We start from the raw sequence: 17715 nt of genomic DNA on the forward strand, positions 1-17715 counted from the left end.
TTACTGTTACAAGAGAGAAGGTGCTCAAAAAACTGCAAGACCTAAAGGTACATAAGTCACCTGGACCACAGGAACTGTACCCTAGGGTTCTGAAAGAGGTAGCATTAGAGATTGTGGTGGCATTAGAAATGATCTTTCAAAAATCATTGGACGCTGGCATAATGTATAATATGATGAGAGGCATTGATCGTGTGGATAGTCAGAGGCTTTTTCCCAGGGTTGAAATGGCTAGCACAAGAGGGCACAGTTTTAAGGTGCTTGGAAGTAGGTACAGAGGAGATGTCAGGGGTAAGTTTTTTACACAGGGAGTGGTGAGTGCGTGGAATGGGCTGCCGGCAACGGTGGTGGAGGTGGATACGATAGGGTCTTTTAAGAGACTCCTGGACAGGTACATGGAGCTCAGAAAAATAGAGGGCTATGGGTAACCCAAGGTAATTTCTAAGGTAAGGACATGTTTGGCATAGCTTTGTGGGCCGAAGGGCCTGTATTGTGCTGTAAGTTTTCTATGTATCTATGGTGCCAGAGGACTGAAAAATTGCAAATGTTACTCCACTCTTTAAGAAAGAAGAAAGGCAACAGAAAGGAAATTATAGACCAGTTAGTCTGACCTCAGTGGTTGGGAAGATGTTAGAGTCAATTGTTAAGGATGAGGTGATGGAGTACTTGGTGACACAGGACAAGATAGTACAAAGTAGGTATGGTTTCCTTCAGGGAAAATCCTGACTAATGAACCTGTTGGAATTCTTTGAGGAGATTACAAGTAGGATGGATAAGGGGGATGCAGTGGATGTTATATATTTGGACTTTCAGAAGGCCTTTGACAAGCTGTCACACATGAGGCTGCTTACCAAGCTAAGGGCCCATGGTATTACAGGAAAGTTACTATCATGGTTAGAGCATTGGCTGATTGGTAGGAGGCAGCGAGTGAGAATAAAAGGATCCTTCTGTGGTTGGCTGCCAGTGACTAGTGGAGTTCCGCAGGGGTCGCTGTTGGGACTACTTCTTTTTATGCTGTATATAAATGATTTAGATGATGGAATAGATGGCTTTGTTGTCAAGTTTGTAGATGATACGAAGGTTGGTGGAGGGGCAGGTAGTGTTCAGGAAACAGGTAGGATGCAGAAGGACTTAGACAGATTAGGAGAATAGGCAAGAAAGTGGCAGATGAAATATAATGTTGGAAAATGCATGGTCATGCACTTTGGTAGTAGAAATAAATGTACGGATTATTTTTTAAACAGGGAGAAAATCCAGGAATCTGAAATGCAGAGGGACTTGGGAGTCCTTGTGAAGAACACCCTGAAGGTTAACTTGCAGGTTGAGTCGGTGGTGAGGAAGGCAAATGCCATGTTTGCATTCATTTCAAGAGGTCTAGAATACAAGAGCAAGGATGTATTGCTGAGGCTTTATAAGGCACTGGTGAGGCCTCACCTTAAGCACTGTGAACAGTTTTGGGCCCCTCATCTTAAAAAGATGTGCTGGCGTTGTACAGGGTCTAAGGAGGTTCCCAAGTATGATTCCCGGAATGAAAGGGTTATCATACGAGAAACGTTTAATGGTTCTGGGCCTGTACTCGCTGGAATTCAGAAGGATGGCGGGGGGGGGGGATCTCATTGAAACCTTTCAAATGTTGAAAGGCCAAGACAGAGTAGATATAGAAAGGATGCTTCCCAAGGTGGGAGAGTCTAGGACAAGAGGGCACAGCCTCAGGATAGAGGGGTGCCCTTTCAAAACAGAGATGGAGAGAAATTTCTTTTGCCAAAGGGTGATGAATTTGTGGAATTCGTTGCCACATGCAGCTGTGGAGGCCAGGTCATTGGGTGTACTAAAGGCAGAGATTGATAGGTTCTTCATTGGACATGGTATCAAAGGTTACGGGGAGAAGGCCAGGAACTGGGGTTGAGGAGGAGAAAAAAAGGATCAGCCATGATTGAATGGCGGAACAGACTCGGCTGGATGGCCTAATTCTGCTCCAATGTCTTATGGTCAAATGTGGTTATGAAACAATAAATTTTTTCCTTTAAAATATTTTGCATTGACTCTCAATTAAATATTATTTTGTACAATGGACATGCTCCAGTATATATCTGCAAAGTTACAAAATCTAAAAGCATATATACTTTACAGATAAATGTGACTGATTTCACAGAACCTAGACATTTAAAATCAATCACTTGTAATAACCTTCAACTCCGTGGTTTTGATAGTATTTGTGAAAACAAGACTGCAACAGTTAATCATTTAGAAATGTCAGCAACAATGATGTAAGTCTTATCATTCCCCAGCCCAGCCAACACCTCCGACACAGTTGATTCTGGTGAAGATTGCATAAGTTTTGACTAAAACCTTTCTAAAATACAGTCAAAAATGTCAGGGGCTTCATTAAGATATCAGCCACAAGCCCAATTTTCATCAAATATTTATTTCTAGATGCTATTTTAAATGTGTCAAATGTGCATTGGAAAAAAAAGAAATCAATATGTCTGATAAATAAATGATTTAGAATTCTAATAAAGAAGTTAGCACCTTGTCCAGGTCACAGATATGGTATGAATGCATAAATACTGCTCAAAAGTTTAGCTTCTTAGAAGGTTAGCTACCACCAACTCAATTATCCATCACATTACAAATTAAGTTTCAAAAATTCAAAATTAATATCAAAGCTGAGAATCAATACCTAATTATTGTAACTTGAAATTAAATGTATACATTTTTGTGGAATGGACCATTTATTCCTCTGCTTCCAGCTACTCCACATAAATTCCTGAGCCAAATATCTAATCAAGCTCCATACCGGACAAAAATACTTATGAACATACACATGACAGTATGTAATTTTGAGCTCTCAGGATCCATTTCTTTTCTGTGTCTGAGCTCCATCTCAATCATGTTTATCACTTAGCAATTATTGTCTGCTGAGATGAAAATCACAACGACTGACAAGCCAATTAAAAGTTCAACAGATCTACCATTCACATGGCTGTTCATCTCATTTCTTCAGAAGTATTTTACCCGCATGTTTAATGTAACTACTGGTCACTTTCATCTGGATTGCTAATGTTTGCTGCTTCCTTATCAACAAAGTTTAATTTATCTCACATATTTCCCCAGTAAGAAACTGGCTTCTTAATTGAACAGAGCTCTGTGTAGCATCTATACTACATGGCCTAATACAACCGAGGAGCTAAATAAAGTCATGCCCACAAAACCACAAACAGAAACAATGACAGTTTGCTGCATTCAGCATTTGCCCAAACAATGACTTACAGACTGCCATGGTTTCCAATTCTCATGGAGCTGCATCAGTAGTGAAGAAACAGACAGTAGTTCATTTAGAACAGAATACACCTGAACCACGCTGAGAACAAATTTCTACCAAATCCAATATCTATGGAAGTTGATAGGACTGCACACTAATTAGTGAGGCGTGGTGGGAAGGTGGAAGGTCTCAGTGAAGAGAAACTTAAAATGTTAAAGAAAAAAATACAAAGAAGCTATGAGAGAAAGTGATTGAGATAGATTAGCCAGATTATGTCAGGGAGACACAAAGTTTACATAAAAGTGCACCAACAAATAAGAACTAGGTAGGAAAAAATTGTCATAGGACAAATGAGGCTGAGTACAGGGCTACGGTCGGAAACTTTGTCACATGGTGTGAGCAGAATTATCTGCAGCTTAATGTGAAAAAGACTAAGGAGCTGGTGGTAGACCTGAGGAGAGCTAAGGCACTGGTGACCCCTGTTTCCATCCAGGGAGTCAATGTGGACATGGTGGAGGATTACAAATACCTGGGGATACGAATTGACAATAAACTGGACTGGTCAAGGAACACTGAGGCTGTCTACAAGAAGGGTCAGAGCTGTCTCTATTTTCTGAGGAGACTGAGGTCCTTTAACATCTGTCGGACGATGCTGAGGATGTTCTACGAGTCTGTGGTGGCCAGTGCTATCATGTTTGCTGTTGTGTGCTGGGGCAGCAGGCTGAGGGTAGCAGACACCAACAGAATGAACAAACTCATTCGAAAGGCCAGTGATGCTGTGGGGATGGAACTGGACTCTCTGACGGTGGTGTCTGAAAAGAGGATGCTGTCCAAGTTGCATACCATCTTGAACAATGTCTCCCATCCACTACATAATGTACTGGTTGGGCACAGGAGTATATTCAGTCAGAGACTCATTCCACCAAGATGCCACACAGAGCGTCATAGGAAGTCATTCCTGCCTGTGGCCATCAAACTTTACAACTCCTCCCTTGGAGGGTCAGACACCCTGAGCCAATAGGCTGGTCCTGGACTTATTTCCTGGCATAATTTACATATTACTATTTAATTATTTATGGTGCAACTGTAACGAAAACCAATTTCCCCCAGGATCAATAAAGTATGACTATGACTATAAGGTATAATGCAAAAAAATTAATCTGTCTGAAAACATTAAATGGACAAATTAAAAAGTGCTGTATCTAAATCCATTCATCAGTAAGGAAGGGCAGCAACATGTCCACCACAATTATGCTCAACACTGCTGTCCCCCAACGTGCATGTTTGTCCCCTTAATCTACTCCCTATACACTCACGATTGCATAGCCAGATTCTGCTCTAACTCAAAGTTCAAATTTTGAAGTAAATTCTTGGCCTTAACCTACCTCGTATTGAGCTTGCGCCTTGTCTACCTGGAATGCACTTATGAATTGATCTGTATGAACAGCATTCAAGTTTCTCACTGCACCTTAGTACAGGTGACATCAATAAACTAATTCACCGACTTACTGTGAGAAGTGCCAGTTGTTATAGATTGGATAGCATCATAAAAAGCATGGCAACATATTGATAAGGACTAACAATAGGGAATGAATGCAGGGAATGGTTATACATTTCTGCTGGAACAAAATCAGAAATGGAAAAGTCATCCAATTATGACTTACAAAAGAGGCTATGGGTAGAAATAGATTGAAAGAGGAGGCACAAACTTAAAAAACTAGCAAGACTCCAAACTGGGAGCAGTTTAGAATTTAGCAAAAAAAAGGACCATGAACATTACTAAGAATATATAATAGTAGATGTAGGATTTAGTATAAACACAGACTGTAAAAGCTTCTCCAAGCATGTGAAAGAAACAGAAGAGTCATGATAAACAAAAATGTGCCATGCTGTCTGAAACAGGAGATTTTACAATGAGGAGCACAGAAGTAGCAGATAAATTAAACAAATACAGCGGATTCTGGTTAATTGGGACACAACAGGACCGGTACATTTTGGCCCAACTAAGTGGCTGCCTCAATTAGCTCAAGATACATGGAAATAGTTAAAAATGTACGAAAAAAGATAAACTACCATTTAACTCAGGAGTTCTCAACCTGTGGTCCATGGACCCTTTGTTTAATGGCAATAGCCTACAGCATAAAAAGGGTGGGAACTCCTGATTACAGTGAATAACAAATTATGTATTTAAATAAAATAGAGAACAAATTAGAACACCGTCAATTCTACTATAGTATTATAAAACTGGGCATCAGTTCCTGATAGTTACACAAGAGGAATTATCCAGTGCACACTGCCATTTTCTTTTGATTGATGGTAAATGAATAAAATTAGTGCACATAATGGATGACTGCATCCTCGAAAATCTTCGTTTTCATTGTAATATTCAAGATGATTGTCAATACATTCAAATTATACATAGTTCCTAACTTGATGAAGTAGTGAAATCATTTCATTTTCACTCCCGGCCATTTCTGACATCTCCAAACCTGAATGCTTGAAACGCAGTGAGCAAAAGATCAGTTCCAAATTGTCTTAATGCTTATTTCTCATCAACTATCAGTGACAAAAGTCACTGTTTTTTCGAACAAAAACGCATGCAACTGATGCTGTTTTAAAACTGTTCTAAGCATGGCATAGTATCTAATGGCCACATAATGCATGCATCTGCCACTAGTTAGAAACTGTTCGGCAACAGTCTCCTGCCCCAATTAAGTGGCATCGTGGCCCACATAAGTGAAGGGAATCCTGACTATTTTCTCAATTCATTTTTGTTCTTTAATAGTTGTCCCAAATAAGCAGCTGCCCTGACTAACCAGAATCCACTGCATTTTGATTCTGTCTTCTTGGAAGAATATACAAATTACTTTCCAGACATGTTAAAAAACTAAGTCTAACAAAAATAAAGGATTAAAAGAAATTAATATTAGTGGAAAAAATAATTATAGAGAAATGAATGCAACTGAAAGCTGATAAGATCCTTAAGGCTTGATAATCTGCATCCCAAAATATTGCTATGAGTAGATGTAATCACTGTATCTTCCAAAATTCTATAAATATGGAACAGTTCATGCAGATTGAAGGGTAGAAGATTTTGGCTGACTGGCAGGCGGTAGAGAGTTGGAATAAAGGGGTCCTTTTCTGGTTGGCTGCCAGTGAGTAGGGTATGCTTCCAGGGTTTGTGTTGGGACTGCTTAGGAGTCCTTGTCCAGGATTCCCTAATGGTTAACTCACAGGTTGAGTTGGAGGTAAGAAAGACAAAAGCAATGTTGGCATTCATTTTGAGGGGACTGGAATACGAAAGCTCAGATGTAACGCAGGGGCTTTATAAGTTATTGGTTAGATCACACTAGAAGTAATTGTGTGCAGTTTTGGGCCCCTTATCTTAGAAAAGATGTACAGCCTTTGGAGATGGTCCAGAGCAGATTTGTGAGAATGATCCCAGAAATGAAAGGGTTAATATACGAGGAGCATCCGATGGCTCTGGGCCTGTACTCTTTGGAGTTTAGAAGAATGAGGGGCAGATCTCAATGAAACCTATCAAATATTGCAAGGCCTAGAGGATTGGATGTGGAGAAGATGTTTCCTACAGTGGCGGAGTCTAGGACCAGAGAGAATAGCCTCAGAAGAGGGACATCCATTCATTCCAAAGATGAGGAAAAATTCCTATTGCCAGAGGACAGAGAATCTGTGGAATTCACTGCCACAGATGTCTGTGCAGGCCAAGTCATTGGGTATAGTTAAGGCGAAGATTGATAGGTTCTTGATTAATCAGGGCATCAAAGGTTACGTGAAAAAGGCAGGAGAATGAGGTTGAGATGGATAATAAATCAGCCATGATAGAATGGTGGAGAAGACTCAATGGGCCGAATAGTCTAATTCTGAGATGGTGCTGGTGAAGCACAATGATTTGCTGGTAGCAAACAAAAGTATTAACTACTTTATTCATCACACTTTTTTTTGAAAATTATCTCTACAATCAATAGCCTGTAACTTTCTGTCTAGTGGGATGTCATGGAACATTCAAGAGGGCTGGGAGGGATGAAATTTTATGGTCGTATACAATGATGTGTCATTTCTTGGTGATTGATAATGATATCTGGGCAGTATATACACAGCATTCGCCACAATCAACATTCCTTAATTGGAACATCCCAACCTTCTGGTTTGGTTGAACCCCAAATCATACCAACCCTAGACATATAATAGGGAGGAGAAGATGGCGGCGCAACACAGCGCGCGCAGCTCTCTGGTGAAATGATATCGTATTTGTAAGTGGGATGCCGTGCACAATTCTGATTTGATGGAGACAGACGTGAGAAGGCACAGAGGAACATCTGGAGAAATTTCTGAAATGCCCGGTTCGCTGCCGCTGCTACTATGCGATCGAGAATCTCTGGAGGGAAGGCCCCAAAATCCCCGGCTTTGCCTGCTGCTGGCCACCGAGTCTGGTGTCGAAGCGTTCGGCAGAGATGGTGCTCGGTACTCGGTGTCGGAGGGCTGATTGGAGCTCGAAGTTTTTGGACGACTCAGAGTCGGACTGTGGTCGGGCATGGCAGGGGAAGTTTTCTTCCTTCTCCCGTCTGCATGAGATGTGGGACTTTTGAGAGACTTTGAACTTTTTTACCGTGCCCATGGACTGTTCTTCATCAAGTTATGGTATTGTTGCACTGTTGTAACTATATGTTATAATTATGTGGTTTTTGTTAGTTTTTCAGTCTTGGTCTGTCCTGTGTTTTTGTGATATCACACCGGAGGAATATTGTATCATTTCTTAATGCATGCATTACTAAATGACAATAAAAAAGGACTGCGTGTCCTCATAATCTAATCCAATCTATTAGTGGCCTTCGCACCACAGAGTCACGTGGCTGTTAGCCACGTTAGCCAACAAGTCAATTTTGTATATGAGCCTGATGAAAGGTTACATGTATAATGCAAATTTTTGATCTCCTTATCAAGAAAATGATGTAACAAAAGTTCTCTATTTATTCCTGGGATGAGAAAGGTGTTTTATAGGAACAGATTCAGTATAATATTAACAACATTTATATAGATTAGAAGAATGAGAGAATTTCTTCTTGTAACATTGAGATTTCTTAAAGGGTAATGGAAATGATCTTCACCACACAACAATTCCAAGAGAAATATGGTAAATGACATCAAATACAGACATCCCACCTCTCCTGGAAGTTCCGGGAGTCTCCCGCATATTAATAGTGGCTCCCTGATGCCTGCAAATTATATACAATGTCCCGGAAATTGATTTTTTTGAGAGCGAGCATGAGAGAATGCACGAGAAAGAGCGAGAGAACGAGCGCAAGAGCAAGAAAGCAAGCACGAGACAGCGAGCGCGAGAGTGAGAAAGAGAGCGCGAGAGCAAGAAAGCAAGCGCAAGTGAGAGCGCGAGAGCGAGCAAGAGCAAGAAAGCAAGCGCGAGAGCGAGCGTAAGCGACCATGAGACAGAGCACGAGAGCGAGCAAGAGAGCAAGAGTGAGAAAGCAAGCGCGAGAGAGCGAGTGCGAGTGAGAGCAACCATGAGCAAGAGAGCGCGCGTGCGAGAGAGCAAGAGCAAGAGCAAGAGTGTTCCAAAAAGAGAAAATATGAAACGTATGTCACCCCAGACTACACTAAAGTGTACCCCTGCCTAATAGGGGTCAAAAATAATGACAGTGTTGCTCGCTGTACTGTTTGCAACAGTGACTTTTCTATTGCCCATGGTGGGTTAAGACTGTAAAAGACATGTTGAGGTGAGTTTAACAGGTGTCATTCGTTCATTAGCATAGCTAATGTTATTTAAACTAGCTGGCTAGCTGCTAAGGAGCTACTCTATTGCAGACATCCCACCTCTGCCGGAAGTCTCCTGCAAACTGATGATGCTACCTCCCTGAAATGAGTTTTTGCAGGGTGAGATGTCTGCAAATGTTACAAGTGACTTTATCAACCCCATTAAATCCTTCAAATCTAGTGATAGAATAGTCATAGTCATAGTCATACTTTATTGATCCCAGGAGAAACTGGTTTTCGTTACAGTTGCACCATAAATAATAAATAGTAATAGAATCATAAATAGTTAAATAGTAATATGTAAATTATGCCAGTAAATTATGAAATAAGTCCAGGACCAGCTTATTGGTTCAGGGTGTTTGACCCTCCAAGGGAGGAGTTGTAAAGTTTGATGGCCACAGGCAGGAATGACTTCCTATGACACTCTGTGTTGCATCTCCGTGGAAGGTGATCATGGAGCATTTTTACTCAATGCAGAAATCTTCCATTTTCATTTGCAAGCAATAATCTTAACCAGCAGGCTGGAACTGCCACAATTTCAATGCAGACTGCTATTAAGCATAGGTATGTCAATACCCTAACTCTTGTAACTGTTTCCACCTAAATATCACATCTCACTCCAACTAGTATCCCACTGCTGTACAGCTCATCTTAGAACAATGGGAAACTATTCAAACTTACCCCGTAGGGGCCCTTATTACACCCAGTCAGCTCCAATGGGAAAGCCACCTTGTTGTAATATCTAACACAAACCTCCAAAACTGGCATTATTCCAGATAAATCACACATGGACAGATGGAAAAATTCAAGTATAAATAGTAACATCCCACAATCCAGTGAAATTCTGCTCTGTTATTATTCAAATTGAAAAAAAAGAGTATTCCATTTAGGAACTATTTGTCACAATACAACTGAATAAATAGTGAAAGAAGCACACCACCTCCAAAACTAGCCACCCACCATTTGCCTACTCTGTCAAGCAGGGTATTGGTGGCAATATGTGCAGTCCCACTTAGGCCTCATCAATCATCTAGGAGCTCACAGAAATGATATGGTAGCAAGTCATCCTCACTCCAAAATGAAATTTTTCCATATTGTACTGATTATTTCTGCTTAAGTATAATTTCCAGAAAATTCACTCCACAAGTTTAATTTAGGATATTTGGATTGTTATCATTTTCTGCAACTATAATGTATTCAATTCAGTATTTATTACTTGGCGTTTCAGTTATTGAATGCTCTTAAGCCTGCAGAATAGATTTGAGCACTAAGAAGATCAAAGCACACAGGGATTAGCTGGGAAATGGCAATAATGCAGTAGTTCAATCATGGTCCATTGAAAGGCATAAAAGGCACTAGAGACTGTATGGACTATTCCTGTTCCTATCCCCATGTTGGAAAAACATTTTAAAAATATTTTTTAAGTGTGTAAGTTCCAAGAGGCATTTTGGACTCAAAGTTATTAAACTATGACATTTCATATCTTATCATATGGATTTTCAAATTAAAGTTTGCTACTTAAAGGAAAGAGAGAAAGGAAAGCTTGGCTCTTTTCAAATAAAAAAACAACTTTGGTACTTAATTGATATCTTTTTTCTTTATTCTAAACAGAACTCATTTAGCTTCAATCATTTGGTGTGCCAAAATTGCCTTGGAAAAATCTCATCTCTGCTGACTGAGCTTACATTCTAGAATAGGATTCCAAAGCAGGAATTTAAAATTAATACAGAAATTAGTATTCTACTTTTTATTTATATACTTATGCTCCAGAAAGAAACAACAGTTTAATCCTTAAACAACCTTAAATACGTTACTGTAGAAGTGAATAATTTTGGAATGATGAAGCTATATTTTATCAACTTTAGCAAGCGTGCTATAAAGGACCTTCAAAACAAAGCCAAACATCTTAATTTAATAACACATTTCATTATGGCAAGATACGGTGGAAACATGTAAAAGCAAACATATATAGCAGAGAAAATTTTTACTATGGCCCTTAATCATTTTCAGCAAATGGAATGTTACAATGTGGAAAGAATATACAAACAGCATTTACCTGCACAGTGCGGCTCGCATTGATGTGTTCCTGGTGCAATTTGTCCCATTGACAGCAGCGCTGATACTGTAATGCAAATTGAAAACTTAATCAGGGTTCTGTGCTGAAGGGAGGAAACATAATTTAATAACACTATACTGTTAAGACTCACAAAGAAGAGAAAATCAACAGATGCTGGAATTCTAAGCAACACACACAAAATGCTGGAGGAACTCAGCACACCAGGCAGCACCTATGGAAAAAAAGTACAGTCGATGTTTCGGGCTGAGATGTCGATTGTACTCTTTTGTACTTTTTTTAATATACAGTATTTCTGTTTTTGCACTTTTTTAATCTATTCAATACATGTATACAGTAATTGATTTACAAATGTACTTGTTTATTTTTCTTTATTTTATTTTTTTCTCGGCTAGATTATGTATTGCATAGTTAACAAATTTCATGTCAACATGCCGGTGATAATAAACTTTGATTCTGATTTTGATTATAATTTTCTCTTGTTTGTGACTGGATTACTACATTAATTATGAACCAAGCAGATGAGCTTAGAGCATGGGTCAGTACTTGGAGCTATGATGTTCTGGCCATTACAGAGACTTGGATGGCTCAGGGGCAGGAATGGTTGCTTCGAATGCCAGGCTTTAGATGTTTCAGAAAGGACAGGGAGGGAGGCAAAAGAGGTGGGCGCATGGCATTGTTGGTCAGAGATAGTGTCACAGCTGCAGAAAAGGGGGAAGTCATGGAGGGATTGTCTACGGAGTCTCTGTAGGTGGAAGTTAGGAGCAGGAAGGGGTCAATAATTTTACTGGGTGTTTTTTATAGACCACCCAATAGTAACAGGGACTTCGAGGAGCAGATAGGGAGACAGATTCTGGAAAGGTGTAATAATAACAGGGTTGTCGTGGTGGCAGATTTTAATTTCCCAAATATTAATTGGCATCTTCCAAGAGCGATGGGTTTAGATGGGGTGGAGTTTGTTAGGTAAGTTCAGGAAAGTTTCTGGACACAATATGTAGATAAGCCTACAAGAGGAGAGGCTGTACTTGATCTGGTATTGGGAAATGAACCTGGTCAGGAGTCAGATCTCTCAATGGGAGAGCATTTTGGAGATAGTGATCACAATTCTATCTCCTTTACTACAGCATTGGAGAGGGATAGGAACAGTCAAGTTAGGAAAGCATTTAATTGGAGTAAGGGGAAATATTGGGCTATCAGGCAGGAACTTGGAAGTATAAATTGGGAACAGATGTTCCCAATGAAATGTGGCAAATGTTCAAGAAATATTTGTGTGGAGTTCTGCATAGGTATGTTCCAATGAGACAGGGAAGTTATGGTAGGGTACAGGAACTGTGGTGTACAAAGGCTGTTGTAAATCTAGTCAGGAAGAAAGAAGAGCTTACGAAAGGTTCAAAAAACTAGGTAATGATAGAGATCTAGAAGATTATAAGGCTAGCAGGAAGGAGCTTAAGAAAGAAATTAGGAGAGCCGGAAGGGGCCATGAGAAGGCTTTGGCAGACAGGATTAAGGAAAACTCCAAGGCATTCTACAAGTATGTGAGGAGCAAGAGGATAAGACGTGAGAGAATAGGACCAATCAAGTGTGTATGGAACCGGAGGAGCTAGCAGAGGTACTTAATGAGTACATTGATTCAGTTTTCACTACGATAAAGGATCTTGGCGACTGTAGGGATGACTTACCGCAGACTGAAAAGCTTGAGCATGTAGATATTAAGAAGAGGATGTGCTGGAGCTTTTGGAAAGCATCAAGTTGGATAAGTCTCCGGGACTGGACGAGATGTAGCCCAGGCTACTGTGGGAGGCGAGGGAGAAGATTGCTGAGCCTCTGGCGATGAGCTTTGCATCATCAATGGGGAAGGGACAGGTTCTGGAGGGTTGGAGGGTTGCGGATGTTGTTCCTTTATTCAAGAAAGGGAGTAGAGGTAGCCCAGGAAATTATTGACCAATGAGTCTTACTTCAGTGGTTGGTAAGTTGATGGAGAAGATCCTGAGGGGCAGGATTTATGAACATTTGGAGAGGCATAATATGATTAGAAATAGTCAGCATGGCTTTGTCAAAGGCAGGTCGTGCCTTAGGAGCCTGATTGAATTTTTTGAGTATGTGACTAAACACATTGATGAAGGTAGTGCAGTAAATGTAGTGTATATGGATTTCAGCAAGGTATTTGACAGGGTACCCCATGCAAGGCTTATTGAGAAAGTAAGGAGGCATGGGATCCAAGGGGACATTGCTTTGTGGATCCAGAACTGGCTTGCCCACAGAAGACAAAGAGTGAATACATTATCATTGCTGTACATTCATATTATCAGCCTGTGCTTGATGACACTCAAAGCTGCTGCACAGGTCGACTCTGTGGTTAAGAAAGCATACGGTGCATTGGCCTTCATCAATCGTGGGACTGAGTTTAGGAACCGAGAGGTAATGTTGCAGCTATATAGGCGCCTGGTCAGACCCCACTTGGAATACTGTGCTCAGTTCTGGTCGCCTCACTGCAGGAAGGATGTGGAAACCATAGAAAGGGTGCAGAGGAGATTTACAAGGATATTGCCTGGATTGGGGAGCATGCCTTATGAGAATAAGTTGAGTGAACTCAGCCTTTTATCCTTGAAGCGACGGAGGATGAGAGGTAACCTGATAGAGGTGTATAAGATGATGAGAGGCAGTGATTGTGTGGATAGTCAGGGGCTTTTTCCCAGGGCTGAAATGGCTAGTACAAGAGCGCACAGCTTTAAGGTGCTTGGAAGTAGGTACAAAGGAGATGTCAAGGGTAAGTTTTTTATGCAGAGAGTGGTGAGTGAGTGGAATGGGCTGCCGGCGACAGTGTTGGAGGTGGATATGATAGGGTCTTTTAAGAGACTCCTGGACAGGTATATGGAGCTTAGAAAAATAGAGGGTTATGGGTACCCCTAGGTAATTTCTAAGGTAAGGACATGTTCGACACAGCTTTGTGGGCTGAAGGGCCTGTAATGTGCTGTAGGTTTTCTGTGTTTCTATGTAACACTGCAAAGTCTCTTCCAGGGATGCCTAGCCTGAATAAGTTCAAATCTTCCCTGTATCCTGTTGAAGGGTCTTGGCCCGAAACATCGACTGTAGTTTCTTCCATGGATGCCGCCTGGCCTGCTGAGTTCCTCCAGCATTTTGTGATACTGTTAAGAATAACAATTTTCAAATTTTAAGCAATTCACCCTACTTATCTTTCCAATGAAGGGGGTCGACCATGGATATTGCATCCTATCTATCTTCTTGATATGTAAGACATACTGTATGCGAGCCAGGGCACTGCCTTAGAGACACCCACTTCACATTTTTCCTTGGGGTTTACTCTTGAAGCCTTCCCCATGAGTGGATATAGCCGCAAGGCAGGGAATGTTTGAGATCAGAGTTCTCCTTCTCCTAGATGAGCTGCCAACCAGGATGACGAGCACCATCTGCCCAAAACGACTGGTTTTAAGGCGCAGTAACCCACCTTTACTCCTTTTCCTATCAGAAGAAACAGTTCCGCCAGGCTTAGTTGCCAAGTTACACAAGATGTCAAGAAGTTCAGGAGCTGGATTCATTGTCAGAGGCCATTTTTGACGTACACCATTGGAAGCTTAGCCCCACCACCACTCCAGCTATGACAACCTCGAGGAAGCAAATTAATCTTTCAAAAAGTGTACAATTTCAAATGCTACACAATCAAAAAGATGTACCACAAAAAATGTCAGAATACAGTTCATAATCATAATCTCAGGGACATTGAGAACATCTACACAAAATCTATAGGCAAACTCATGACAAATACTTTTTTTGTTTCAGTGTTTAACTAATATACTGATAAGGGTATTATTAATTAATGTGGGCTGGGCAAACTTACATGTTGTTCTAAATTGCATAATTCTATTGTCATCAAAGCAACCTAAATCTACACAAAATCAACATATTTCAGAAATTTCCATTTTTATGTAATGCATAGCTATTATTGTTCTTAATAATATGTTCCATAAAGAACAATAATAGCCATACACATCAAAATTGGAAAATTAATTTGTACATGAACAGGTGACAGCAGCCACCATGGGATCTCTACGTTGACTCAATTATATTTTAGATTTGTCAGCTAAATAACTGTGGTTAAATTAAAATATAAGTTTATAACCATATACTTAATCCCCATTTTCAAATCTAGGCCAATTATCTGATAAAACATTTATAAATTCACACTCTTCCAGGTACAAATTTCAGACAGTAAAGGTATGCTACATAAGTTGCTCATACATTAACAGCTAGAACTGTGACTTGGCAAGAATAGGTCCTACAAAAGGTAGGTCATCAACATTTTAGCGGCTATGGGGACTAACTGACAAATTGATATTCAACGTTTAGAACATTCCTTAGCAGCGGTTGCACTGCTTTTTCATGAGGCATATTTCAAAAGGCCTCAGTCATCACACACTTTGGCCTAAATTTTACTGAGTGAAGCCTGCACTCAAAATTCCAATAAATATCAACTGGATTCAATAGCAGGATATACAGAGTCCAGCACTGAAGCACAACCATGAAATTCATGGCAGAGCTCAGTGAACATGGTCAGGACTTCTGCATTCGTGCAGGAATCCCGAATCCCAAAAGTATACAGGTAAGAATAAATAAGAACGTAAGAAATAAGCTGGTTGAGCCTGTTCTGCCATTCAACGAGATCATGGTTGATTTGACTGCGAACTTAGCTCCACTTATCTCCCCTTTCCCCATCCATTAATTCCACTACTATGCAAAAATCTACAGAACTGTGTCTTAAAAATACTTACTGAGGTAGACAGTATGGTTTCCTTAGGCAGAGAATTTCACAGACTCAATACTCTCTGGGGAAAGCAGTTCCTCCTCCCATTCTTCCTGAATCTATACCTCCAAGTCTTGAAGCTATGTCTTCTAGGTCCAGTCTCAACAAATTATAGAAACTGCTAGTTTTGTGTGTAATGGTTGGCAAACGAAATCAGTAATAATCATTTAGAAAGTCAAGTTAAGTCAAGTCAAATTTATTTATATAGCACATTTAAAAATGACTCACGTTGACCAAAGTGCTGAACAGCTATAAGGAAAAATTGAAATCTTGGGAAGAATTCAGAATGGGCAAGAATGAGGCAACAAAGAACATGTTGACCCCCAATTTTTAAACAATATAATTGCAGCATATTTTAAAAGTATTCATACATGAATATTCTACTGCTTTAAAGTACAGCTTACTACACTGATTAACTTATATTTTTGTTTAAAAGGAAATGTGAAAGTGCAATTGAAAATTAGAGGTGTATCTTCTGGAAGAATGCCCATTTTTCCCACTGAAAGTTTTGATTTTGTCATTGTGTTAAGATTGTAGAGCTTGTTGCTATAATATACAATTTCAGCCAAGGTACAAGGGCTCTGAAGTGTATGGGCAAACTGGACCCAAAATTGGCTTAGTGATAGGAAGCGAGGTCTACTGGTAGATGGGTGTCTTACTGACTGAAAGTCTATAGCAAGTGGTGTAATACAGGTTCTCCCCAGGTCATGGCAAGCTTCTGCTTCTGAAAACTGTTCACAACCCGAAGAGTTGGCAAGTCAGAAATATGGCTGCGAACCAAGTTCATACATGGCAGAAAATGGCTGTAGACCAACAGCACTCAGCAATCACTGTAATCCTTGAGGAAATCAGGTGGTAGCTTTAAATAATAATCACACTGGACAGTAAATTATTTCAAAAGTATTGCCTCCTCACATTTTTTTTAATGATAGACCACTTGAAGTTGAACACAAATATAACTTCAGGCTACTTGTATCTTGTAGGGATTTGGAGAAACAAGAAATTAACTTTCATTGAATATAATGCGTTTAATTGCATAATGGTGCTGATGCTTTGCAATAGATCAACTAAGATAAAATGTTTTGTTGATGATTTTCTTTTCTGAGACTTCTCACTTAAGTGTCCAGCCAGCATCGATGGATCCAGTTGCCCTGATACAATTTCTCCATGACCACTGTGTCCTGGTGAAACCTTTCACCATGTTCATCACTGACAGTGCGAAGATTTGCAGGAAGAAGTCTAAATGCTAATGCAAAAAATGAATCTTTAGTGACATGTTGCACTTCATGGTTTTGTATGCTTGAAGCACGTCAACTAGTTGCCAATAATTTGGTCGCAAACAACAGGAATTCTGCAGATGCTGGAAATTCAAGCAACATACATCAAAGTTGCTGGTGAACGCAGCAGGCCAGGCAGCATCTATAGGAAGAGGCGCAGTCGACGTTTCAGGCCGAGACCCTTCGTCAGGACTAACTGAAGGAAGAGTGAGTAAGGGATTTGAAAGCTGGAGGGGGAGGGGGAGATGCAAAATGATAGGAGAAGACAGGAGGGGGAGGGATGGAGCCGAGAGCTGGACAGGTGATAGGCAGAAGGGGATAAGAGAGGATCATGGGACAGGAGGTCCGGGAAGAAAGACGGGGGGGGGGGAGTGACCCAGAGGATGGGCAAGAGGTATATTCAGAGGGACAGAGGGAGAAAAAGGAGAGTGAGAGAAAGAATGTGTGCATAAAAAAGAGTAACAGATGGGGTACGAGGGGGAGGTGGGGCCTAGCGGAA

At 40.4% G+C, this 17715-nt stretch overlaps 1 protein-coding gene across 1 annotated transcript in view; it reads right to left on the minus strand.

The window, feature by feature from the left end:
- The window catches only part of stx17 (syntaxin 17), a 100292-nt gene that overhangs the window by 60898 nt on the left and 21679 nt on the right, over positions 1–17715 (minus strand). The window contains exon 3 of the mRNA XM_063043900.1: positions 11103–11168. Within this exon, the coding sequence (XP_062899970.1) occupies positions 11103–11168 (66 nt within the window). The remainder of the gene's footprint in view (positions 1–11102; positions 11169–17715) is intronic.

This window comes from Mobula hypostoma, chromosome 3 (genome assembly GCF_963921235.1).
Source record: "Mobula hypostoma chromosome 3, sMobHyp1.1, whole genome shotgun sequence".
NCBI lineage: Eukaryota > Metazoa > Chordata > Chondrichthyes > Myliobatiformes > Myliobatidae > Mobula > Mobula hypostoma.